Source organism: Pygocentrus nattereri, chromosome 14, assembly GCF_015220715.1.
Source record: "Pygocentrus nattereri isolate fPygNat1 chromosome 14, fPygNat1.pri, whole genome shotgun sequence".
NCBI classification, from domain to species: Eukaryota; Metazoa; Chordata; class Actinopteri; order Characiformes; family Serrasalmidae; genus Pygocentrus; species Pygocentrus nattereri.
Window position 1 is genome coordinate 22,774,443 of NC_051224.1, and position 27,668 is coordinate 22,802,110.

The 27,668-nt window shown below is 39.6% G+C and overlaps 1 protein-coding gene across 2 annotated transcripts; it reads left to right on the forward strand.

The window, feature by feature from the left end:
* Window positions 1-28: 28 nt before the first annotated feature.
* Window positions 29-27,668, forward strand: abi3a (ABI family, member 3a). 2 transcript variants are annotated; one of them, XM_017710394.2, is made up of 11 exons: window positions 29-210; window positions 3,941-4,111; window positions 9,091-9,270; window positions 11,309-11,370; window positions 12,595-12,690; window positions 14,321-14,607; window positions 16,525-16,644; window positions 20,602-20,730; window positions 22,829-22,924; window positions 24,756-24,881; window positions 26,911-27,668. In XM_017710394.2, exons 1-11 carry the CDS (start codon window positions 79-81, stop codon window positions 27,072-27,074), a joined length of 1,563 nt encoding a protein of 520 aa, XP_017565883.2. In that variant the 5' UTR covers window positions 29-78; the 3' UTR covers window positions 27,075-27,668. The 2 variants fall into 2 exon arrangements, with proteins under 2 accessions (XP_017565883.2, XP_017565884.2); XM_017710395.2 differs by lacking the exons at window positions 20,602-20,730; window positions 22,829-22,924.

A 27,668-nucleotide genomic window follows, 5' to 3' on the forward strand; every position in this document is an offset into this window, starting at 1 on the left:
CGGCGCCTATAGAAAAACACACCCGCTCAGAAGCAGCCAGAGGGCTTTCCGGAGTTGCTCTTTGCGCCGTGCGTCGCGATGAAGGACCAAAACTGCACCGAAGAAGTCGCCAAGATCCTCCAAGAGGCTCCCACCGATCGGCGAGCCCTTCTGGACAACTACAACAACCTGCACAATGTGGCCAAGTACTGCGAGGACAACTACCTTAAGGTGAGGAGCTTGCTGCGTTCTGCTGCGGCTCAGGTTCAGCCTGTAGGTTAGCGTTAAAGGGGAATTCCACCGAGATTTTCAAATTTCCGTATAACTTCAGGGGTGGAGATACAAACACAGTCGTTCTGAGTGGTTTGGTGTGAAACGGATGTCTTTACAGTGGTGGTGATAGGAACCAGGGATGCCAGCAATGCAAATAGGGCTTTTATTTACTATTCAAAACCACCAGTGAACCTACACGTGTCTTCTGAGCTTTTATATGGAATGTTGATGATGGAAAAAGTTTTTTGGGGGACTACTTTGTCTAAATGTATCAATTCACTATGAATTGATTAAAAAGATTCATTGAAATATGGTTAGACCACAATTTTAACACAAAACTACTATAAAAACTGGGTGCATTCATAGCCAACTTTCTGTGAGGGAGCTTTCAGAGATGGACGTCTGGTTCCTATCACCACCACTGTGAGCAGTTCTGACTCGGCAAGTTTCTCTAGAACAGAGCGTTTGACACCAAACCCCTCTGACTGACTTTACATCTGAGCTATTTACATTTGTGGAGTTCCCCTTTCATGCAGTGTAAGGGCCTAAACCCATACTTGAGGAAAACATCCTTTAGAACTTCTTAGTCCATTCAGCACAGATCAGCACAGAAATATCAGTGCTGACTCTTATCAGACTCTTTTTCGACCCTTTTTTTGCTTTAAAATAAAGTAACAAGGCCTCAAAGTGAACAAAGTGACCACAGAATGAAATTAATCCCCTCAACAGAATTAGGAACTAAACGCTGAGGGAACTGAGTAGACAGTTGGTCACTTTCTGCAACCTACACTTGTGCATAAGTAAAATATTTGAAAACAGAAGAGCACAAATCCTTAACCTTTCTACTTGATGTAATATAATTGCAAAAAACAGAGTTTAAAGGAATAGTCCACCAAAAAAAGGGGCAGAAAAATTTCCCTTGCATCAAACGTAGGCGATCAGCAAAGACATAGTAATGTAGGTCTATTTTATTTGTCTTCCACTAATTGTTAGACATATTAGCCTCATATCTCCAATTGGGCTGTTTCCAGAGATTTGAGGGCCTTAAGTGACAGCCCACCCACCCCAGCTGCATTAGTGTATATGGAAAGACATCAAATAGTTAATTTTTCCAGGAAAAAGTGGAGCAAAAGCAAAAAAAAAGCAAAAGACAATAAAACTACTCTTTATTATAGTCTATTTACATTGAACTATCATTCAAACGCTTTCCCCAGTAAATGTTAATGAGCGCAACAGCGTCCCCTACTTTGAGCTTGTTTGAGACGTTGGATAGGTTGAGAAATTTGATTTATTTGCTTCTACCAGCATTTTACTCAGATTTTCTCATGACTGTCCCCAGATATTCTTGTTCGAGATCGCATCTGGACCTGCGGAGTGGACAATACGCTGATAAATTGTCACAATATGTTTTTCTGAGCATGTCGTCAATATCGTCAGTACTGAAACACTGACCAGCTGCATGTTTCATTATAAAGTGAGCATAAACAGTCGTTTTAATTGGACTTAGCACAGCACACTTTGTGAAAGGTTGTATAAAAATCATTGTAAGTTTATTGTATTATTTTGTATATATTTTAAAAGTGGCACCACAGCTTCTATTGTGTGTGTGTTCTGACTTATTGACCTCAGAAAGTGTGTGATGCTTATCGTGTATTGTGAAAATGTCTTGAAGTATCATGAGATCTGTATGAGACCTGTATTGTCCACCCCTACCCCGTGAGACTACTGCTGGTATTGCTTATAGCCAGAAACAACCCTGAGTCCAGTGCTAAACTGAAGAGACCAAACATGTTTTGTCCAGTTGATGATGTTTGATGTAAGGCCGTGTACAATTTTGTTTTTGGTGATATCTTCCTTTAACTCTGAGATGCTGTCTTTTCAGTTCACCTTCAGTTGGAGGTGTGATTGCCCCATTGCTTGGCAAATTCGACCTATTTTGTGCATCAAGTGGTCAGTTTTACCTGCTCTGGCACCTACTAAACCTGGTAATGAGCTGCTGAATGTAATTCTAAAAGCTGTATTTGAAATGTTGAGTTGAATCAGCTTAGTTTGCCCTTCAGGAACAGATCTGAGCTCCACTGGTTTAGTATGAGAACATCACCATATCCACTGAAACATTTTGGCATAATTAAGTGTGTGAGGTGTAAACAGAGTGATTCAGAGTGGGTTTGGTGGGAAATGGTTCAGATGTCTTTACAGCAGTGGTGATGGGAACCAGGAGTCACCATGACTACAACACAAATATAGACATTTTATTTACTGTCAAAACCACCAGAGAACCTACACGAGTCTTTTGAGTTCCAATGTTGATGATGGAGGCACAAAGAAAATTTTTGGGACTGTTTTGTCTCACATGTATCCCTCCGCCATGAATGGATTTAAAATAAATATATTTAAATTTTTTTAACTATTATAAAACAGCGTCTCAGGCATCAGGCAGTGAAGTCATAACCATTTCATGTAGGAACTTTCTGTGAGGGAGCTTTTAGAGGTGGACGTCTGGTTCCTATCACCACCACTGTCAACAGAGCATTTCAAACCAAACCACTCTGAATGACTCTGTTTACATCTTAACCAGTTAATTATGAAGAAATGTTGAAAATCATCAAGTGGAATTCTCCTTTAAGTCTAGCCTTAGACTAAATTGCAATGTCAGCGGTGAATCGCCTTTAAAAATTGTCTTTAGTCTCGGCTTAGGCTTAATCTGGGTTCGGCAAACAGGCTTCATGTGTGTTAGTGCATGGAAACAGTCTGAGTTTAATCTGCACCCGCCCTGCTGGGAACATCACTCAGAGTGAAACTGGCTTTGAGGCTGAGCAGTAAAATGACAAGCGTGGCAGGAGAGGAAGTGGAAGGTTTCACTCTCTGACTCTCCTTATAAGGAGCCCTGTTGTCAGAACCAAACAATGCCAACAGGAGGTGTGAAATCAGGAGGAGAACCTGCTGTGTAACTGATTATAATAGAGATGAAACCTGAGTTAAACCTCACGCTTTTCAGTTCATTATCACAAATGCGGATGGTGATCGGTAGCATGTACTTACAATAACAGAGCACGTCATCCCTTAAAGGGGAATCCCACCAAATGTTCTACATTTCTTTATAATTCACCAGTTGAGATGTAAACAGAGTCATTCAGAGCAGATTGGTGTGAAGTGGTTCAGATGTCTTTACAGTGGTGGTGATGGGAACCAGGGGTCGCCATGACTACAACACAAATATAGACATTTTATTTACTATCCAGAACCACCAGTGAACCTACACGAGTCTTTGGAACTTTTATATCATTACTGTCAAGCCATAACTTTGATTTTTTTTTCCTTTTTGGCCTAATTTGAAAATTTCAGTTACGTTTTGTCCAAAATAACAAATAAAAACAATCTTGCTCCATTAACTTTCATTACAAGTTAACAATGTTTTTTCCTCTCTTGTAAGGTTAGCAAAAGGTGAAAAAGGTGAAACTTCCTGGTTTTAGGACTAATAAGGGTCACTTAAATTATTCATAACCATTTCGTGTAATAGCTCTCTGTGAGGGAGTTTTTAGAGGTGAACGTCTGGTTCCTATCACCACCACTGTGAACAGTTCTGACTTGGTACGTTTTCTAGAACAGAGCATTTCACACCAAACTCTCGGAATGAACCAGTTAAAGGTAAAGCTGGATTGACCTTTTCTGTTCTCCACTTCTACAGGCTGGCGCTGATGCCACTAAAGCTCTCGAGGAAACCAAGGCCTTCACCGCTCAGTCTCTGGCTAGCGTGGCCTATCAGATCAGCGCGCTAGCTTCCAATGTGCTCAAACTGCTGGATGCCCAGAGCTCGCAGCTCCGCCAGATCGAGTCCTCTGTCAACATGATTGGACTGGTATGGATTTCAGATTAATCACATGGTTCGGTGTCTTTTCAGTCATGCTTTCTGAAGTTTTTTGAGGCAGCTTTAAAAAAGCTTAATGCTTTTTAAAATTAAAAGTGTTATACAAACGTGCAGTATAACTCCACCTGTTTGGGGCTGTTGGCTTTATTAAAGGGCCCATATCATGGAAAACTGATTTTTACTGACTTTCTTGCAATAAAAGAGTTCAGTCTAGTGTGTAAGCACTGTTACAGTACCGGTCACACTGCAGTCCACACAGTCCGTAAACTAAGCTGCAAAAAACAGTCCATGTTGAACTCACTGTTTTTGCGACATCACAAACATGAACTCATTTACATATATCTACCTATACCAGTTTAGCGCCGCCTGTTCACATTGAAGTTATAAGGAGTGTTTCAGCCTGGACTGTTTTTGAACAAAGCACAATACAGAAGAGCCAATTAGAACAGAGCTCATTTACAGGTATCAGTCTAAAAGGCACAGAAAAAACGTCCTGTTTAATTTGAACCTTTTTCTCCAGGGTATATTTTGATTTGTCCATCTGAATTTATGTGACCTAAGCATAAGGCAAATTTTTCAGTAACTGCATGAAATAAATGCAAATTTTTATTCTATTTATTTATTTATTTGTAAATGTTCCCCTCAAATGAACAGAAAATGTGTTTTATGATCACACATGTTGCTATATGCTTACAATTTACTGCTGAAAGCCAAAAATCTTAGACGTTCTTTGTATTATTTTATAAAAGTAATTTTTACAGAGCAGGTCACTGAAGAGACGCGCTCTGTTTATAGTTTATAGCCCAGATTTGTGGAAAAATGAGTCGACTTTTAGTAGAAAACAAAACTGAGTTCAGCTTCTTTTATTATAAGGGTTTAAAATGACTTCACCATCTATTTGACTGGAAAGAAGAGTTACAGCCTCACACGACGCCCACCTTCTGAATGTAGTTTATGAAATTTGAAAGTTCTGAAGAATATGACGAAGTGCGTTTTGGAACCACAGAGTTTGGAAAATGTATAAATATGAAATCTAACTGAATTATATCAAATCAAATCATGTTAATGTCACATCACATTTACACAGGTGTGAAGGTGTGTGAAAATGTGAAGTGGGTAGCCCTGATGTAGTACTTAAATACAAAAATACATACACATTAGACTGAATATATACACATATGCACAATATTATATACACTAGTATTGCATCATTTCCAATGTACAGTGTTTTTAACAGTAATATGTTATGAAATAAAAGCTGAACTGTGCACAAACCCAAACAAATATGATAAGTGGAGTTCAAGGGGAAACAATACAAAACAAATGTAAGATTTGGGCCTTTTAAAAATGTTTTGTTCTCAGTGTATGACAAAGTTCTAAAACACGACCGTTGCCTGTTTACCTGTAAAGGGTAAAAGGGCCCGTATCCTACAATCTATCTTTCTGCATTTTATTTTTCACCGGATGGGCATTTATTCCTTTTCTGAGAAGCAACAAAATCATCATCATCATCATCATCGTTAACCACTTAGTCCAGATAGGGTCGTGGTAAGCATCAAAATCAGACTTTTTTATTTTTACTTGCTCATTTTCCAACCTTATTGTACCTTTAATACTGATAAATGTAAATGTTCTCTGTTCTGATTGGCAGCTATGTATTGCACTTCATTCAAAAAGCAGTCCAGGCTGAAACACTCCTTACAGCTTCTGTGTAAATGGGTGAAGCTAAACTACTGTAGGCTGAATAAGTAGACATGTAAATGAGTTTGTTTTTGTGACATCACAAAACCAGTGAATTTAAATTATGCCTAGTTTCTGTACTTGTACATTATGAAGTAGAAAATAAATGGCACGTCAGTGTTTACCTACTACGTCAAAATTGCATTTCTTAAATAAGAAGAAGTTTTGTTTTTCCATGACACAGGCCCTTTAAACATGATTTTTTTATTCTGTACCACAGGAACTGCGCAACATATTATTTATTAAAAATGGGTATTGATTCATTATCTTTACATTATGCTGACATTTCGGTAATCAGTGAGATTCCCCTTTTAAGTTAGTACATTCCTTTAAGTGTGGTGTGAACCAGGGCTCAGTACTGGGGACCTCAGTAAGTTGGTCTGTTTGCAGGGGCCTTTAGCAGGGTAATCTCAGCTACTCTGAGTCTATTTATTTGCCCCCCCCCCCCCCCCCCCCCCCCTGCCTTTCTTTCATTTCCCTCTGTTTCCTCACTCTGGCATGGACCCGGCATGGCATTCCAGAAAGCTCCGTGCCTGGCCTGCCTAACCAGGTCACCTGAGACAGACTGCTAAGGGGGGCTTCTCACAGAGACAGAGAATGAAAGGACCAGTGTTCAGATGCTGGGAGGCTAAGTGCTAAATGCTAACCCTTATTGATGTTGTCTATTGTCTGCAGTGCACCCAGAAAAGGCCTGAAATAGGGGCGCCCCTTTTCCACTGTGTGAAACAGACAGAGATCTGCATTTTAGGAAGTGTCCAATCCATTTGCAGGGCTGCGCTGTCAGGAACGAATAACACTGCAGCACATCTGTTAAAGCTTTGTCCAGATAAGGGTCATTCTCTGTTTGGAGTGGGAATTCAGGTGGATACATCAGCTTCCTTCATCCCAAAACTAAACAATCTTTTTGTGTCCATTAACATCTCCTGTTATCATGTATGCAGAAAGGAGCTTAATTCCTAACATGTTTTACAGTCACTGGTGTTGTATGAATTAGGTGTAACACCAGTGACGGTGACGCCAGTGACTCTCAATAAAACTGAAGATTCTGTAAACTGGCTGACTCACTCGCTGATCAGGTGACCTTGTGTATTTAAAATCAGTAATAATAATTATTTGTCATAATTTTTACCAAATTGTAATTACCCAGCCATTAAAGCTCATATCAACAGTGACAGATAGAAGTTCTGAGTTGCCTGATAAACAGAATTATTAATAAATTAATGATAATGTTAATATATTTATAATTGATAATGATTAATATAATGAGCAAGTGTGACTCGCCTTCTCCTGCCTTGAGCTGCTTCCTCCCTGATGAGCCTCGACCCAGAGAAGCAGTTTAATAAAGCTGAAAATACTGAGTTAAAATGTAAAATAAGAGTCCTGGTAAGAGTCACCAGTGACCAAAATCTCTGTGACTAATGAATAAAGAAAACACATTTTTTTACATGTAGTATAAATGTTAATGATCTAAAAAGTTAACCTGAATCTGTTTTATACAAATTCCTAAATTAAATCTCTTAAAATGATAGTTGATGTCTGATATTTTAAGCATCTTTTTAAGCCCTGCAACCTTTGTGACATGTTGTCCCACTGTAAATGGAGAATAACCCAGAATTCGATGCTGCTAATTAAGTTCAAACCAAGCTCCAAAAAAAAGAAATGCTAATAAAAATGAAAAGCAGTGATTTCTAAATTCTGTTTGACCTGAATTCTGTTGAAAACAGTACAAAACATCTGATGTTTTATCTTATGAACGTCATTGGTTTTTGTAAGTATGTGCTGATTCTAATTTGCTGATTCAGTTGCCTCCAAAAAAGTTTGGACGGGAGCATTTTTAAACTGTGGACACGCAGTTTTTTTGCCATTCTTCTGTTATACAAGTCTGCAGCTGTGCAGCTGTACAGAGCTTTCACTGTCGTATTTTGAGGATAGCAAGGCATGTTTTCAGTGGGAGACACTTCTGGACAGTGGGCAGGTCACAGTTCAGCACCCTTACTGCACTCTGTTTACACAGCCATACTGTTGTTACACATGCAGAATGTTTCTTTGTGTTGCCATGTTGAAATATGGGCATCCCTGAAAAATATGGGCATCCCTGAAAAAGACGGCATCTAAAAGGCAGCATATGATGCTGCAAAATCTGTGCAGTGTTAAAAGGTAAATCAACTGATCTTTCAAAATTGCTTCAAAATTCAGTGGTTGAGATGTAAAGAGTCATTCGGAGTGATTTGACATGAAATGGTTTATTGTAGAGAAACATATGGACTTGGATTTGTTTACAGTGGTGGTGATGGGAACCAGGAGTCACAATGTCTCACAGCACAAATGTAGCTATCCAAAATTACCAGTGAACTCACATGTATCTTCTGAGTTTATATGTGTAATTCTGATGGTAAAATAGCGAAAAATCCTCACAGCACCCTCTTTGTCATGAATGAAATTTAAAAATCGTGTTTTTAGGCCACCTATCTGGGGTGTGTTCTGCTTTCCGCCCAATGACGGCTGGGATGGGCTCCAGCACCCCCACCCCGCGACCCTGAGGGAGAAGTGGCTTAAAAGATGTGTGTGCGCGCGTGAATGTGTGTGTGTGTGTGTGTGTGTCTGTGTGTGTTTTTAGGCCAAAGCCTTAGAGTAACTTTGCTTACATCTGAATGATTGACTCACATAGAAATTGGCAGAGTTCCCCTTTAATGGGGCTTTCACAGATGTGCAGGTAATCCACTAAAACCCATTCACACTATGACAGTCGTTGGATTTTTATCTTTACACCGGCAACAATCAGGATGAAAGGTTGACTTGTCAGAACATAATACACATTTCTACTGAGCATCAGTCTATTTCAGAGCCCAGAGAATTCTGGCTGTTGTTAATATATGACTCCCATGTATTTGCATCAGTGCAGTGCTGTTTAAAAGTGAAAATTATATCTAAAGCTATTCATCAGGACAGTCCAAATTTACTTGTTCGAAAAAATAGATTAGAATAATACAAATAAAACAATCCATAAGGTGGCTGGGGTGCAGCGAAAACTCATAAACCAAACCTGTTCTTCTAACTGATACTAGAGGGAATTAACAGCTTATGGCAACTTTCTCTGAAAAATGGCATTGAAGTTTTTGATGTTACAAAATGTATCACCATGACCAGAATATCCCAGTGCTCAGGAGTACTCAGGAGTGTTTCGGTTACACGTGCTGATGCTTATTGAGTGTGAATCTGTCTGTGTGCAGACGGTGGACATGCACAGGGAGAAAGTGGCCCGCCGAGAGATTGGCGTTTTTACCGCAGCAAAGAGATACACGAGGAGCAACAAAATCATCCCACCAGCAGGGGGAAAAGAGCCCAAACCCAAATACAGCCGCACACCCATCTCGTACACTGCACTGGACTCGCTCGGCCATGGCATGAAGGTAAAAACGCAGGACTCTTCTCAACTGAACCACACACAGGACACGGGCAGCTACTCGCTTTCTGAATATCTCTTCACGCACTACACACTCTTCATTACTCAGCCTGTTCTAGCTGCAAGTAACTTCGGTGAATTAGTCAGTAAGCACTAAAAATTGTACAGCAATTATCATTATCAATAATTATTCAGTAACCAGTATGAATTTTTCAGTAGTCACAACCAATTTTACAGCTATTATGATTAATTCTTTACTAACCCATATGAATTATTCAATTACCACTACAAATTATACAGCAATTATGATTAATTACTCTGTAACCAGTATGAATTATTCAGTAACTGCTACAAATTATACAGCAATTATGATTAATTACTCTGTAACCAGTATGAATTATTCAGTAACTGCTACAAATTATACAGCAATTACGATTAATTATTCAGTAACCAGTATGAATTCAGTATCTACTATGAATTATTTAGTAACTGCTATGAATTATCATTAAATAATGAATTCTGTAGCCATTCTGTAGCTACAGGCTAATGTAGCTAACAGGAAAAGGAAGCTTATCGCGCGCTAAGTAGATTTGATACCCTATGACATGCTGTTTAGTGGAGCTAAAAACAGTTTTTGCTAAACCCAGATGGTGCTAAAATATATCAGAACACACTTTAGCGTGTTGCTTTAGTGTGACTTCTCAGTGATAACGCGCTTCACCACATCCTGCATGGAGAGCAGCCGAGCCAACATCAATTAGCAGTACATGCACACACAGGAACAAATGCGCATTCAGAGTGAGCTTTTTCATCCGCTTTGTTCCTCATTCTGCTTCTTTCTGAGATATACACATACACACACACACACGCGCAGTGGACTGGCTGGCAGGCAGCCACAAAGCACCGTGGGAAAACAGTGAGAGGCATCACTCGGTGCTGTGGGGACTAATTTGGCTCACTGATGCCTTCACACAGCCCTGACTGCGTCCACAGCGAACAGGCACCAAACTACAGGCGTCTGGAAGAATTCAGTCCTGCAAATACACTGAGACAAAAGACCACTCAGAGAGGCACAACTTGACCCTCACACACAGTTCTCTCCATCTAACAACATGAAAAGCAGTTCATATAAGCAGATTAGAGACATTCTGAGATTCCTCTGGTTTACAATGGAGTATGAAATGGACAGTCGGAGTGGTCAATACAGCATGAGTACAGCATCTGCAAGGTTATTTCGATAACATCAGGCAGTCGTGCAGCCACTGTTTCAGTAGTTCCTTTGGTAGCACAGTGGTCATTTCTTGTCAGATAACAATCTATCACGTGAAATCCAATTAAAAAAATTTGCAAGCAAGGAAAACTACTCTTTCATGGGCAGAAAACTACTCTCACACAAGCAAAGATAACTACTCGCGTGCATAGTCAGCACATTTGCGCACGCAAGGAAAATTAGCCCGATGCTCTGCTGTTCTTTCTGCTTGCTATTAAGCTTCTGCTCGTGCAAGAGTTTAATTGGTCGGGTCCCAACATATAATTTAGTTTTTCCATTTTCAAAAGTCTTTCTAAAACTCTGGACTCTGGAGCAGTGAAATGTATTCTGATGAATCAGCTTCTCTATCTGTCACAGTCTGATGGGCGAGTCTGGGTTTGGTGAATGCCAGGAGAACGGTACCTGCCTGACTGCATTGTGCCAGCTGTAAAGTTTGGAGGAGAAGGGTTGATAATATGCGGTTCTTTTTCTGGGGTTGTCCTAGAGCCTTTAGTTGCAAGATCAGTAAAGCTTTGGCTAATTTTTCTGCTATTTTAGGGATTTAAACCTACAATTTCCAGGTCATAGAGGCCTTAGACAGATACACCTCTTAAGAGCATCTTAACAAAACATGCTGTTGTTTAGTTTTACGAATTGATGATACCAGCTCAGAAATGTTTATTGTGATGATGTGTATCATGATATTGTGATATCATGGCAACATTGCCCAAACTTAGAATGAATGAAGATTACAATGCACTAATTACTGTCTCTTAACCCCCTCTGCTCTTCACAGGACTCCAAGAACCCACAGGAAAGAACGGCCACCATGAAGCGCAAGCAGAGCGGCACGCTGGGGTATGTCAGACACTGTATTACTCTATAAACTGCACCATAGAAGGTTTTAATGATCTGTCTTTCATTTAACAGCAGTTTATGATTACTATTAACTGCTCAAAGAGACGCACTGAAAAGACTGAAAAGGTGTTCATCACTTACATTTGAATTGAATTGATAGTTATTATGAACTATTACATACACATATATTACATGTTCATGGCTGTGTCTAATATATGCCTAGATGCTGGCACATTATGTCAGTTCAGTTTATCAATATAAATCAATGATTTTTATGGGTACAATAATATCTATTCAACATTAAATCCAATTAACAGAACCTATTACTGCTCTCTTTGTACATTTTTCTCAAAGACAGTAGTATATTGTAATATTGCCCACCCCGAGTTCAGTCACTGAGTTCAGTAAACATTCAGTGATGGTGATGGGAACCAGGGGTCACCATGATTACAACACAAATATGGCCAATTTATTTACTATGCAAAACCACCAGTGAACCTACACGTGTCTTCTGAGTTTTATATGTAATGTTGATTATGGTAAATTAGTGGAAAATCTGAAATAATAAAGTTTCTTTGGGGACTATTTTGCCTCACAATGCCCTGTATGTATCTATCCACCATTAATAGCTTAAAAATATATATATTTTAGGCTCAAAATCTCCTCAGAACTACCAAAAACAATGTCTCAAATATCAGGCAGTGTATTCATAACCAGTGTGTTCCCTCACTCCTGTGAGGGGGACATCTTTTTAGAGGTGGACGTCTGGTTCCTATCACTGCCACCTTGAACAGTTCTGAAAGTAAATTTTTTTGTGGATTTTCTAGATTTAGAAAATGTGAGGTTTCATCAGTTTAACTCTGCAGCGGTATTTGAAAAATCAGTGGAATTCTCCTTTATGCAGAAGTGCTCTCTTGTCTAAAGCATGAAACCTACTCAGCATTCACTGCCCTCATCAGTTCTGCAAGAACATGTGCTTATCAGGAAGTTCATTCAGTTTTGCTCAAACCACTTCCTCTGCATGCTCCGCATACAGTGACTTGAGGAAACCTTTGGTCACGGTTTCAGTGTTTGTGTTTTAGCTGCTTGTAAATAGAGAAGCATCAATGTCAGAACATTGTTTTAGATATAAATAGATATTAACTGATATCATCGCAGAAGAGTGTGGCTCATACACATTTGTTGCCTCACTGTATTTATATTTGTGTTTGCCTGTTTTTATAGTAGGAACAGTCGGCCTGCAGAGCCTGTACAGTGTCCAGTGGCGCCTACTTTGTCCCGGGGAGTGTCTCAAACTTCTCTTAGTGATAAATCTGTCACGTAAGCACACTTTGCTCGATACTTAATCTTTCACTGAGTGTTTTTTTTACCTTGAGTGTAATCATTCAGCTAAGACATGTTTGCTTCTTTAGTTTTGCACTGGAGCTTAAAAGCTACTGTAACTTACAAGGCCTAATTTCTTTTTACAGTAGCCAAAAAATGCATTTTCCATCTGTCAGCTCCTGTTCTATACCTTGTTTGTTTGGTAACGTAGATGGACTCTATTTAGATGCAAAAGTGTCTGATTTTAAGAAAAGGAAGATGATTTTGGTCTTTGTTGGTTAGCAAGCAGTCAACATTTATAAAAGTGCTTGTTTATTATGTCAGTTGTACAAGATTAATATAAAGACAGCTGCAGTTGTCCATTTTATCTCGGCTCAGATGTCTTTGTGGGTGAATTGTTTTTAACAGCAGGGGGTTCTTACTTTTCCGCTTTCACCTCCTATGGCTTGCTAGCAGCTCAACACAGACTGTGTCTGAAAAGTAACAAATATATATATGATGATACATGATGATGATTCTGAGGCAAGAGGGCACCAGATCAAATGTTGCTTCCTCAGTTTGGCTGTTTTTAAGAAGGCAGCATAGATGTATCTTTCGCTGCCTTGCATATCCCATAACCTTTCGTGTTAGCGCAGATGCAGTTAGTGGGAAAATTCTGCACACCAGCTTTCTTAAAACACATGTTCTGGGTGAAAGATGCTAAGCTCTAATGCTAACAGCTAACGGTGAGTTCTCATATCTCGAAGCCCGTTATAAATGCAATTCAGTTGCAGACACCTTAATCATAATGCTGCCTTCTGAGGCACTGACTCATGAGACAGCACAGGCCACACGGCATTGAGAACGCTGCGGAGACAGCTGCCAACTCACGACATTTTACACAGACAGACAGCAGTTAACAGCTAGTCCTAGTTCAGGGATGTCCAGTCTTATCCGCTGAGGGCCAGTGTGGCCTCAGGTTTTCACTCCAACAAAGTAGGAAGTCAGCTGATGAAATGTTTGAACAGTAAGACCAGCTGATTAGACAAGTAGAGTCAATCTTCTAAGCCACTTCTCCCTCAGGGTCGCGGGGGGTGCTGGAGCCTATCCCAGCTGTCATCAGGCGGAAGGCAGGATACACCCTGGGCAGGTCGCCAGTCCATCGCAGGCCTAATTCATCACACTCACCTCAGTCATCACACTCACCATGTGGAGTTGTTCAGTATCTCTAATAGACTTGATCATGAGGTTTCTGACTCGGTATTACTCACGGTTTCATATATATATGGACTAAAGTACATTAGCTTAGCTAAACACAGTAGAAGCAGCCAACTTAATGCTAATTGGTGGAGTATATAGCTTTGTCGACTAGATTTGTTGACTTGATTGAGGTTTCTGACTTGGTATGACTCACTATTATGTATAAATATGGACTAAAGTACATCAGCATAGCTTAAAACAGTAGCCAGAGCCAAGTTAAAGCCTTTATTTTGTCTACTTTTGACTATTGCTAATTGGTAAGCTTTCCATTACTTGTTAGCTACATTAGCTTCCTTGCTAAAGAAGTGAATACGTCTTGGCTGATCAACTACAGTTGGGGTAAGAATGGAAACTGTCACTTTAAGGATTTGTTCTCATCTTCGAGCAGGTCCAGTTTCGGTAAAGCCGTACCACCCCCGGTGGTGCCCAACTGGCCTACGTCCCCCGAAGCTGATATCATCACCAGTCTGCTGGACGAGGGACCCCCACCTCCTCCCCTGCCACTGGAGGGAGAGACACCGAGCGAACCTGAGGTGTGCGCCCCTCCACCCCCGCCACCTCCGTTGGACTCCTGCGACCTCCTGCCGCCCCCACCGCCACCCCCTGCAGTGGAGACCGACTCTGCTGACGTGAGCAGCATTCCCCCACCTCCGCCAGCCCCTCCACTGGAGACAGGTGAGAGTCTTATTACAGAACTGTTGCAAACAGTGACCAGTGGCAGCAGGCAGCCATGGACATGCTACTGTGGTGATAACCTTTGTGCATTAATGGGGAATCAAACAGTCGGTCATTTATGTGGGCAGTGATGGTGCTATTCATTATGTGTCTATGAGGTTTTTTGAACATACATAATATTTTGCCTTATTTCCCCCCCAATATGTTAAATTCAGCAAATAAAAAGTGATTGTGTGTTAATATGTGCAAACATTTGGGTTGCCATAGAGGAGCTTTATTTATAAAGCACTTTTCATGCATGTAAGATCAAATAGTATGTTTTAAAATCTATAAAATAATAAGTTATAATAATAAAACACAAACACAGGATACACAAACATAATAAAAAAAAAAAAAGTGAAAAATTAAAAAAAAATCTTATAGAGAACTGCACATTGTGGCCAAAAATCCTCCTCACAATATATTTTTCTGTATTGATAATATTAATTATCAATATAACTGAACCATTTCCACTTTGCAGACGATGCATGACCTTTTTATTTATTTATTTATTTTAATTCCAAGATGTTATTCTTGAAATTGCAGCCTTGTTAGGTTTTGTGGTGTTGGGAGTGAACAGCTAGACTTCTCTCTCATCATCTAGAGCTGAAATGTGCACAGTGCCATCTAGTGTACTGAAGTAGTGTAACATCTTTGCTCTACTTCAGTTTGTCTGTCTTTGTTTACTTCCCTCATGTGGCTAGCCATGTCCTTTTGTCATTGTTTATGTCTCCTGGTTATCCATCTCACCTGTCTCTGGTCTATAGCCCCGCCCTCTCATTTGCCCCAGGTATTTCTTGTTTCATCTCATTGTGTTTATACCGCTGTTTTTCTTGTATTTACTTGGTATTTTTGTTTCACAGGCCCTGTTTTATGTTTTTTCCTTGCTGTGTTTTGTTTTCCGTTATCCTCGTCAGTCTGTTAATTTCTTTTAGCTTTAGCATTTTGATTTAAGCATACTCAGTTGACCACTAGCTTTTTCTGATGATGCATCAAAAGCACAGCAGAGTGCATTGTTGGTATTGAAAATGGTTTGACTTTATTGATTATTGTTATTTTATTATCCAGCCTCTAATGTAGGTCAGACCAGGGGCCGGCAACATGCAGCTCTTTTACACTCCTGTTGTGGCTCCACAGCTGAATTAGATTTGTAGGTAAAAGTAAAATAATCCTCCTTTACAGTAAAATAAAGCTCTTCTGATCGTTCAACACAGTTTAACAATAAATGGTCTTAAACGCTGGAGTTAATGTAGAACTCCTAATTCACCCTTTAACCCTGAAGATTGGCGTGCAGATGGCTGGTCACAATAGCAGCACAGACAACAATCTCACCTAGCTAGTAGCTAACGAAATTCGTTTGGAGACAAATGAACTTATTTGCATTTATAATCACTCCAGGTGGTTTCCTGATACGTTTAATCTGCAACAAGAAACTGACAAACACTAAAAAGTCATGAAGCTGAAGTCAGTTTCTCATTCGAATGTTCACGTTCCACCTTACATACGGAAAAAAATTAACAAGAAGCTGGTGAATGAGAAGTGACTTCAGCTTCATAAAAAGTCGAATGTTGAGAGACATGTTACAAGAAATTATTATACTGCTTTCCTGCTGGAGATGTGAGAAAAGCAGCTATAGCTGAGCTAAAGCTTAAAGCAGAGCAAAGTAAGTCTGTGTTTTATTTTTAGCCTATACTAGTACATTAGCACATACTGAGACATATTTACAGCCAAGATGGTAAAATGGATGTAAACATTGTGGCTACCAAAGTGCTTTAATTTCTGCTATTAGGGCAAAGTGGCTCTTCTTAACATTTGTGTTGTGACCCCTGGGTCAGATTGATGGATGTTTAAGCTGTACTGTTTTTCCTGTTTGTTCAGTACCAGAGGAGAACAGTTTGCCTCCTCCAGAATGTCGTGGTGATCTTCTGCCTCCTCCAAACAGTGATGGCCTGCAGCTTCCTGCTCCTCCACCTCTACCTGGAGAGGAAAACGGAGAAGGTACAGAAAGCAAACCTCTCAAACCAAACCGATCCATTTCTGCAGGTGTAAATGGGAGGGAGCGTTTGACTCTGTATGAAGCTTTGTGGTGCTGTGCTGTGCTGTGTGTGCTGTATGGAAGACCACTTTACATTGCTGATGTTTTTCCTCCCGACCGTATTGCTACTGTTGGAACAAAACCTTGTCCTTCCAAAGTGATAACTTTACAGGAGAAAAAAAAACTTTCATTTTTAACATAAGTCAGTGTGACCAGACTGTTTCTAAGTAATTGTTGGCTGTTCCTTTTTCATAATGTACAACCCCATTTCCAAAAAAGTTGGGACGCTGTGAAAAATGTAAATGAAAACAAAATGCTATTATGTGCAGATCATTTAAACCCTATATTTATTGTTTTTTAAAAAATATATGTCCATTTTAAATTTGATGCCAGCAACACACTCCAAAAAAGTTGGGACGGGGGCAACAAAAAGGTGTGTTTAATGTTAAAAAAACACCTGGTGGTTAATTGCCAATAACATGATTGGATATAAAAGAGCATCTCAGAGAGGAAGAGTCTTTCAGAAGTAAAGATGAGGAGGGGTTCACCACTCTGTGAAAGACTGCATGATCAAATAGTGCAACAATTCAAGAAAAACATTTCTCAACATAAAATAGTAAAGAACTTTTGCATACTTCTGAAAACCACTATCTGTGAAAACAGTCCATCACTGCATCCACAAATACAAGTTGAAACTCTAAAACGGAAAGAAGAGATCCAGAAATGCTGCCACCTTCTTTGGGCTGGAGCTCATTTAAATTGGACTGAGGGGAAGTATAAAAGTGTCCTATGGTCCAACGAATCAACATTTAAATTCTTTTTGGAAATCATGGACACTGTGTCCTCTGGGCTGAAGACCTCTCAGCTTGTTATCAGTGCACGGTTTAAAAGCTAGAATTCGTGATAGTTTAGGGTGACATTAGTGCACATGGCCTGGGTGATAAGCACATCTGTGAAGGCACCATTAATGCTGAATGATATATACATGTTATGGCAACATATGCTGTCATCCAGATGACATCTTTTTCAGGGAAGGCCTTGATTATTTCAGCAAGACAATGTCAAACCACATTCTGCATGTATTACAACATTATAGCTCCCAATTAAGAGTCGGGGTGCTAAACTGACCTGCCTGTAGTCCATACAGTCAACACTGAAAACATTTGCTGCATTTTGAAATGATAAATACATCAAAAGAGACCATGAACTGATGAACAACTGAAATCCTACATTAAACAAGAATGAGAAAGGATCTCGCTTTCAAAACTACAGCAGTGTCTCCTCAGTTCCCAAACACTTTTAGAATGATGTTAAAGGAAGTGGCGAAACACAGTGGTAAACATGCCCCCGTCCCAACTTTTTTGTAACATGTTGCTGCCATCAATTTCAAATTCATATTCAAAATGGACATATATTTAAAAAAAACAAAAAAAAAACACTTTCTTAGTTTCAGCATCTGATTTGTTGTCTTTGTACTGTTTTCAATTAAATATAGGGTTTCAATGATTTGCACATCGTTGAATTTTGTTTTTAATTATATTTTGCGCAGTGCCCCAACTTTTTGTAAATGGGGTTGTAATTTACGTACAATGTAAAGTGCAAAGGGCATTATCGAATTATATCAGAGACTGAAAAATGGCAAAGATGGAGAGATATGAGGTTCTGTTCTGACAGCAGCAGTTTGCATGCTAAAGTTCACCTGTATGCGTGCTTACGTCCAAGATGATATGTTTCAGTTGGCATACACTGCCTTTCAAACGTTTGGTGACTCCTTGTCTTCTTTTGTTTGATTTCCATTTTAATTAAAGAAAGAAATCCCCTTAAATGTGTAGTTAGTGTGCCACAGCTCTGTGCTAATCCTTTGGGTATATTTACCTTCAGCACTTAGCTTCATGTTAATCAGAGGGCTCTTTTCCACCATAGTCATTCTGAGCACAGAGATTTCTAGTGGCTTTTCCAAACACACACATTTCAACACAGAGGCCTTACAAACCAAAATCAGAGTGGTTTTCTCGACGAGGTTAGCTACCTGCGCTCAGGATCACAGAAACGTTCGGTGGGATGATGCAATGACACAGCTAGCCCTGTCAAGCTATGTTCACATTACAAACTTTGTTGCTCAAATCCGATTTTTTGCTCGAATCCCACCTCTCTGACACGAAAGTTCACACTCGTTTAGGTAAGTGACTTAAATCTGTCATTAATGGGATGAACCGGCGTCCTGAAATGTCCCGCATGAACTCATCCTACTCAGTAATGTCACGTGAATCAATCACATGCATCATCAGCACAAACTAACGAGCAGAACAAGCATCGCTATGAAGATAATTAACTCTGATCAGCTCTCAGCTTCATTATTAGAGCGAGACGAAGGAGAAAAAGGTGAGATGAGCTGCTTTTCCACTGTTTACAGACTTTAACTTCTGTTCAGTGCTGTTGCCATGGTAACGCTGAATGACGGCACACGTGCAGTGGAAAAAAGCACATGGATTCTGATCTGAGCGTCACTTTAAGGTCATATGGCCACGAATCGGATATGTATCCAATCTAGGACCACATATGAAAGTGGCTCAGATCGGATTTAGAAAGATCAGATTTATGTGTCACACAGCCCTGAAAACACCAGCCCTGAGACACATTAGGGCAAAAAAGTGGATTTGTGCCACTTCAGCCTGGTAATGTGAACGTAGCCTCAGTAGACTTGACATTTTAGCTGACTGTAAAGTGTCCAAAAAAATAAATATATATATATATATATATATATATATATATATATATAGCCTAAAGCAGCTAAATTGCTATATTGCTTCCAACTGATTTTACTCTATAGTTAACATAGGGTTGAACTAACCTTACATTATATACACATTCTTGTGTGTCCACAGCATCACAAGTCTACAGGTACAGAGAATCACGTGTAGAGTCCACCATGACACTGTTAAAAAAGCGAAAAACTCTTATTCTGTAAGCATACATGCAAAAATTAGCGCTAGCTATTTAGATAACAAACCAACAGTTTTCCTCAACATGTTATAGCACCCAATTTAGAACTGTGTCTGTAGGACCCATAGCTTGTCTTACTCAGCTGATGAAAACGCATCTGTTTTGCTTTCTGACTGTAGTGATGTGGAATGACTGTGGAGGATAATCACGGTTAGCTCAAGTAATTGTAATTGTCTCGAATAATTACAATAATTAGATTTCTGACTTTATGATTGTAATATGGAAACATAACTGCAGTCAATGTAAATAATTGCACTGGTCTCATAAAATCGTGTGATTATATCGGGTGATTATGTAATCATTGTGACAGGCCTAGATATTTTCGCTGATTGGTTCTATTTGCTATCTGATTACTACTTACTGTTCTAATGTGCCACCACATTTTGCTGAAAACAAGAACAATGAAGTTCAGTTCACCAAAGAAATGTTAAAATCAGTTTGTAAAAGCTCGGAGTCCCCAAACTTTTTATGGCGGTGTACTTGTCTGGTGTGGTTGTTCAAGCTGAGGTGTACAGTGGGGTTAAAGTCTGAGATCGCTGATCAAAAGGTTTCTTTTTTGCAGGAGATCATGATAAGCACATCAAATCCTGCAGACAATCCTCACTGGAAGGAATAAGACTAAAAAAAACAGTCAAATTCACAAACATGTTTAAATATGAATGTTGATCTAGAAATAGTGCAGAACTTTAAATATTTCATCTTCATTTTAGTTATCATAGCTTTTCTTCTTTTTAAATTCTATTTAAATCTATCTATCTAAATCTATCTGTCGTTTTTATTCTATTTTATTCTATATTCTATTTTCTCTAATGTATAAATGATGAAAAATACCAGATTTTGAATGCGGTCTCAGATTTTTGGAGCCTACTGCATTTATATATGCAAGCTTATGTGTTCCTGTCTGTGCTGCTGTTCAGTTCGTCGCTCTCGACGCTCCAGAACTCGTCTGCCCCCCAGCTCGCGCTCTCTCTCTCTGAGGCTCCGCCGGGGTCCCGCAACACGTTGCCTCTACACTCACTCACTCTACCTGCCCTCCACACGCTCACGTAAGGCCCAGATACCACATCCGCTACGGTTTGTTACGCCCTTCACTCAGACAACAGCTACTCTTCAGCTAATCCAACAGGTCTCCAGAGTTAAAGAGGTAGTTTGGCCAAAAATCATATTTACACCCCTCTAGCATCAGTCAGTGAAGATATGTTTGGTGTTTGAAATTTGCTTCTTCAGTTGAGCACTTGAGCTAATGAGGCTAAGAGGCTAAAAAGAGCAATGGACGCTTAATTAGCATTAAAGCTGCTTTCACACTGAGCCCACAAAGTTCACCACTGTGCTTTTAACCACATTTTTTCAGTGGGCACACTGTGGCAGATACGCGGGGTCATAAAATGTTTTCAACTTTTGCGCAATCCGCTTTGTTGTAGTGTCAGTGAGGAGAATGGAGAGACGTAGGTGTGTCTGTTACTTCCTGTTACTACCCGGAAGGTGATTGGTGTGTAAGTAGCCTAAATTGTCACGGTCGCCTCAAACCATGTGGAATTCTTTAGTAATCTGCCAGCCCTGATTATGTGGTTTCTGACACTGTGTGACTCACTGTTGTTTATGAAAAGTCTGGCTAGCACTTTATTTAAGGGCAGCATTTTGTCCAGTGTAATGCCATTTCAGTGTTATAGCAACTACATTTTGTCTGCATTATTGATTAATGTGATATAATTAGTGGAATATAGGCATCCGTTCTTTTAGACAGAAAGCTGTTTATTCTAGAACAGAGGTCTTAATTAAAGTTCAAAAAGGTCCAAAGAAAATTTCCTCAACAAAGGTCCGGAATATCATAATGTCCAACTTGCATTGTGATTCAGTGCCATATACTGTAAACTGAAGTAGCCTAATAGGCAGAACAATCTTATACAGTCAACAACTGAATCAAATCAAATAAAGTACAGTTCAGTTTCTTGCCTCGTCCCTCCTGTGTGGTGTCACTCACTCGAGTCTCAGTGCTCATTGTAATGCACAGATCTGATTGGCTGAGTAGCGTCATGTGTGAGATTTACAACGCATGCAATTGGTCTGTGAGCCTCCCGGGCCGTTAAAGCTACCATAAAAGCTACACTGATTAAAAAAGGACCACCCTGTGAAAATTAAATAATTCTCCACAGTTTATCGGTTTTAGGTCCACGTCCACATGGGATGGAGCCTGGCTCCGGACTTGGACCACGGTCCGCCTATTAGTGATAGTGACCTCTGTTCTAGAAGTATAGAAGTAATAAGTATGTAGCTCATTGAATATATATATATTTGATATTCCCAATTGTCCCATTTATTTTAAACAACATGATTTTAAACAAACAAGCAGAGAAGAGTGCAAAGCACACATACATAATTACTGCGGGGAACATAGGTGTTCTGGAAGGGCTCAAGTACAGTTTTTAACTGCCATAAAATGCTTACATGTGCAGTACAGATTGGGTCATGCTGGCTGGTGCTGGTGAAAGTATTCTCCTCTACACATGTACAGTGTAGAACAGGAAGGGGATCCAGATTGAGTAACGTCAGGATCCTCTGTGAGAATCTGACACAGGCGTTCAATCGCATACATGCAGTATTATCATCAAAAAAACAATGCATTGACCAATAGAACGCTCTGGAGTAGCCACACATCAGTCTAAGTTTTCCATGTACAATGCCAAGCATGACTAGAGGGGGATAAAGGGCCCCACCAGCATTGGGCTGTGGAGCAGTGAAACTGTGTTCTCTAGAGTGATGGAGCTCCATCCAGTAGCTTTGGGGTGAGTTGGAGTGATCCAGAATTGACCATTCAACATCAGTACCTGACCTCAGAAATGCTCAATGAAATCTTCACAGCTATGTTCGACATCTAGTGTAAAGCCTTCCCAGAAGAGTAGAGGCTGTTACTGCAGCAAAGAGGGAGAAACTCACTATTAATTCATAGTGAGTTCATTTCAGAAGGTGTCTGAAAACCTTTGGAGATATAGTGTATTTTCCCCTGTTTTAAAGTAGTAAGTGAAGTATATTGACTGCAGTATTTACAGTTACATAATACATTTCAGCACTTTGAATGGCTCATTAAAAACACCTCAGCTGATAAAAATGCTCTGATTGGTCCATTTCTCTACAATCACCTCTCAGTCATGATTCCCCCGCCCCCTCCATATCCTCCTCCCATGGCTCCGCCCGCCTCTCTGAGCCCGCTGTGCCGGATCCCTGCCCGCCTGCAGCACCTGGGTGAGTTCTGCCCACTGCTTCATCTCTCTGCTCTTCATCTTCATCTTCCTCTTCCTCCTGCACTCTGAGCTCTGTATCAGCCTGTCTGACTTCGGCATGAATTAAAGGAAAAATGCGGTCACAGCTGTTTTGGGTAACTAACTTTGATCCATTTAAAGATTCTGGAAAATGTTGTGAAGTGCTAGGAATATCATTTTAAAGGGCCCGTATCATGGAACACCACATTAAAAGACTTCTAGTGCAGTTTACGTGTAGAATGTAAACTACTGTCTAGTCCATAGAGTCCATATATGAAAACTAAGCTGTCCAATTTAAAAACATCATGTTTGCGATGTCACAGCTGCATTTCCAGATGACTGCCCATTCAGCCCAGTCTCATCTATTCATGTTCGTGTGATGCGTCGCGTTGCTCTTGCAGACAGTTGCTGTGTTGCAAAGTCTAGGCTGCAGCCGAGGTAGGTTATGTTTATCGGCCGCTACATCACAGAAGGCTGTTCCAAAGTGAAGGACTCTTCATATACAACCTAGCAATGCAGCCTACGTTCGGAGTGATTTTGAGGACACAAAAGATGTATCCTTCCCGGTCTTCGGTTACCCACAGTTCTTTGCGCACAAACGAAGCCAAGGAAAAAAAGTCGTGAAAATGACGGATAATGAAGATGTTGGAGCAGAGCTTGTGTAGTCCTTGGATTCATCTTTATTACCTTATAAAGTGTAACATGATTGGTTAATAAAACAGTCAATTCACCCATATATTGTATTTTATGCAGAAGTATAGTGTATATATTTTTGTATTGTATATAAGTATGTATATATGTAGTTTATTGTACTACATAAGCTGGCGTATTAGCTACTGTAGCAACAAACTCAATGCAACAGGCTCCATTTTTTTTTCCATTGTTCAGGACCTCTCTGGTGACATCACCATGCAGCCTCTTTAGGACTGTTCCAATTGTGTGACCAATAGGCTGCTAAGGAGGTGTCTTCATAGGACAGTCCTACCGAGGACCCGCACTACCTTGGCTGCAGCCCAGGCTCTGGAATGCAGCTAGTATTTAAAAGAGTTATGGGAGTGGAAGATGGAGATTAAACGTGCTTTTCCTGGCTATCGGGAAGCAAATGCATCTCCAAAGGATCTACACATCTGAACGTAGTGGTTTAAAGTTCGTTCTGCCCACAACATTGAGGAGTTTAGTCCCAGCCTAACGGATTGTTCCACATTTCAGCCTGTACTGGTTTTAACTGAGCCACTGTTTCGAGCAGCTAATCAGAACAGAGCTCATTTACATATAGAAAATTAAAATGGCCAGTAGCAGAGACAACTAATTCTCACCCATGAATATGAATATCTTTATTGGCATAGTATTAGTATTAGTATTAGCATTCATATTAAAAGTTAGTATTAGTATTAATAGTTAATATTAGTAGTAATATTAATAGTACTAAAATTAGTGTGTGTATATATATATATATATATATATATATATATATATATATATATATATATATATATATATATATATAAAATTAGTTGTTATATAGTTATTTATTATTTATTAATTATTCTAATTTTTTAATTATAGTTTGAATTTTATGTTCTAAGATATAAAGTGAGAGAGAGAGATCAGAAAATGTTCACATACAAATTTGAATTCAGCTCTGTCTGGTACTTAAAACCACACAGACACTACAAATGGACTTCTTAGAGAAAAAAATACAGGAAAGATCTAGAATATTGGCCTTTTAATCTGCAGCTAAGTCTGTTCCAGGTGTCTGTTATGATGTACAGTGATGTTCAGTTCTTCACAGTTGGGTTTTGATGTGTTTTCAGACCTGGAGATTCCTGCCCCTCCGCCACCTGTGCCCATGGACTGCATGGACGGCTTCGATGATGTTCCTCCTCTGCCTCCGCCGGTGGACTACGATACCTCCGCACCTGCCGAATACCTGGAGAAAGGTACAGCACCACTCAGAGCAGAGCAGATCTTACCTGATCACACTTGAATATTTTATACTCTATGAGACTAAACTGAACTGGAAACTCGTCTGTGGTAGTGGTATATAAAGGTTGTGTCTATAACCCTTACCAAAAAGTATACTTAAAATGAATTTTATTAAGTAAACTTAAGTAAAGTTCATGTATATTTCTGAAGTATACTTCATGTACTAATGTCAGGTTTGTATATTTCAGTGTATAATTCACTTCTTGGACAAAATTGGCCCATTTTTAGTTCATAAAAGTACTTTTTATAACTATACCACAAGCGAATAATATTTATACACACACACATTGGCCTGAATGCCAATTGGAGGAAACTGACTGTGAGGAAGCCCACATAGACACGAAGAGAACCCAGGCCCTTGCTGTGAGGCAACAGTGCTACCCACTGTTCCACCGTGCCACCCTGGTACTTTACTTGACGTCGTTTTAGGGCCACTGTTAATAAAAATAGTAGACTTCGAGAATGAAGTTGTAGTATTTCAAGAAAAAAGCCTTAATAACAGGAAAGGTTACAGTATTGTGGCCAAAGGCTTTGCAAAGGGAAGCACCTCCTCATGTTAAATGAGGGCCGTTGAATTGGTGGAGCTATACCTTCATGTCGATTCACCCATAAAGTAACACTCAGTCTCCCTGTCTCTCCTGCACATCAGCACCAGAGTGTTATTAGTAAGAGGAACGGCTGAGCAGGAAGAGCCAGACGGAGTCAGAGGAAACTCTGTCTGTGTTGTTGAAGGAGAATCTCAGGCAGGGTCGTCTACACGGCTATCAGGGCTACATCTCCCCCCATTCAAAGAGAGCATTCGATTTCACAGACAGTGAGAATGAAAATCAAAATGATCCACAAAGAGACTGGAGCACCAGTACAGCAACCGAGACCCCAACGCATTATGACAGCCCCCCTACAGTTAACCAACTTTATCCTCAAAATATTACGACTTTTTATTTGACACAGTACAACATTTTTTCAAAATATTACTTTTTTTTAGTTTAAAAGAAGTATACTAATCACACACTTGGATTAACTTCTTTTTTGTACATGGGAGCTGCAAAGCTAATGTAGCTAACAAGTAATGGACTTCAAATTAGCAGAAAATACTACAGTTAAGCTCATTTCCCTGCACTTATTTTCAAATCAGCAAAGCATCTCGTCTTGTCCGAGACTTCTGCATGTGGCTGTGAAACTGAATTTTGCAGTGGTGGGCAGCAGCCAAGTAAATGCAGTTCATTACTGTACTTAAGTAGTTTTTTGTGTATCTGTACTGAAGTTTTTCCATTTTGGGCGACTTTTTCCTTTCACTCCACTACATTTCAAAGTCTAATATCTGACTTTTTCCTCCACTACATTTTGAGAAATCTGTCCTTCCTTTTGTATTTGTGTATAAAAACGTAACGTGTCAAAACGAAAGAAGCGCAAAGCAAGAACACCAATCAGGGCACAGCGGTCACTTTGTTTTGAGCTTGTTTTGACCTGTTGGTCATACCGACCCAGTGCAGCACACAGTTCAACATCAGTGCAGCAGCGTAAAATTTTGGGAGAGTCTGTTCAACACAAATGATGAACTAACCTAACTTTGTGTAAATAGATCATAATATAGAAATATGTACACATATGCAGTCGTGACTGACGCGTCTGTTTTATTCATTTATACAAACACTTTCATTTTTTAGTAAAGGAAACTCATTTGTGTATAAAACAAGTTTTAATTAAACTTTAACTTGTAACTAAGTTGCATTAAGTTAATTCATCTTTTAGTACTTTTACTTTTGATACTTGATGTTTGAAGGCAAATATTTTTGTACTTTTACTCAAGTACAAACTCAACTTCTGCTTTTACTGGAGTAATATTTTACCTTGAGTATCTCTACTTTAACTCAACTACATGATGTGTACTTCTTGTGTACCTCTGGAATTTTGTCTGTTCATTTGTCCTGAGAACCAAAAAGTCATCCTCTCTCTTCCTTGCCATTCTTTTTTCCTGCCAAGTGGTGGCACTGTACAGCTATGACACAGGCAAGCCAGACGACTTGGCCTTCCAGACTGGTGACATAATCTACCTGACTAAGAAGAACGACAATGGCTGGTATGAGGGGGTCCTGAATGGTGTGGAGGGATTTTTCCCTGGAAACTACGTGCAGACCACCAGCTAAGTGACCACATCAGCGTCCATGGCCATGTGGGACTGCTAGTAGGATATTCAGTAAATAGGGACAGTGCCACATGCACAAAAACCACATTTATAGCGAATATTATTACTTTTCAAGGACATTTTTATAGCAGATGGATGATTCAGCATATATAACATTATATAACAGTGCTGGACAACATTGATAATATTCAATACCACCATATTTTCCAAATGTATGACAGTATTACTACATTAGTTGATATTTAATTATGTATAAAGTAAATAGGTCCATGCATTTGTGTTTCTAATGCAGTTACATCAAAATGACACTGTATATTACATTCTAACCAGCCAGAAAGCACATTTACTGAAAAGAAACTTACTGTATCTTTAATTTAAATGATTTAAATCCGTCCTTTAATACAATCTGAAGCACACACTCAATGGCTTATGTTAAAGTAAATCATCAGCAAACGTCATGGCATCATATACTCTCAGAAAAAAAGGGTACTAAACTGTCACTGGGGTGGTTCCCTCAAGGGTACATCTCAGTATCTTTAGTCAGGGAACATAACTGAACCATAATCCACTGAAATGAAATTGTCTGAGCTGTACT

Bases quoted from the DNA above. Each gene is read 5' to 3' on its own strand.
- abi3a (XM_017710394.2), top strand. From the start codon at position 79: ATGAAGGACCAAAACTGCACCGAAGAAGTCGCCAAGATCCTCCAAGAG. The intron at 11,371-12,594 runs GTATGTCAGACA...CTGTTTTTATAG, and splicing joins AAGCAGAGCGGCACGCTGGG to TAGGAACAGTCGGCCTGCAG. The intron at 16,645-20,601 runs GTACAGAAAGCA...GCTGCTGTTCAG, and splicing joins TGGAGAGGAAAACGGAGAAG to TTCGTCGCTCTCGACGCTCC.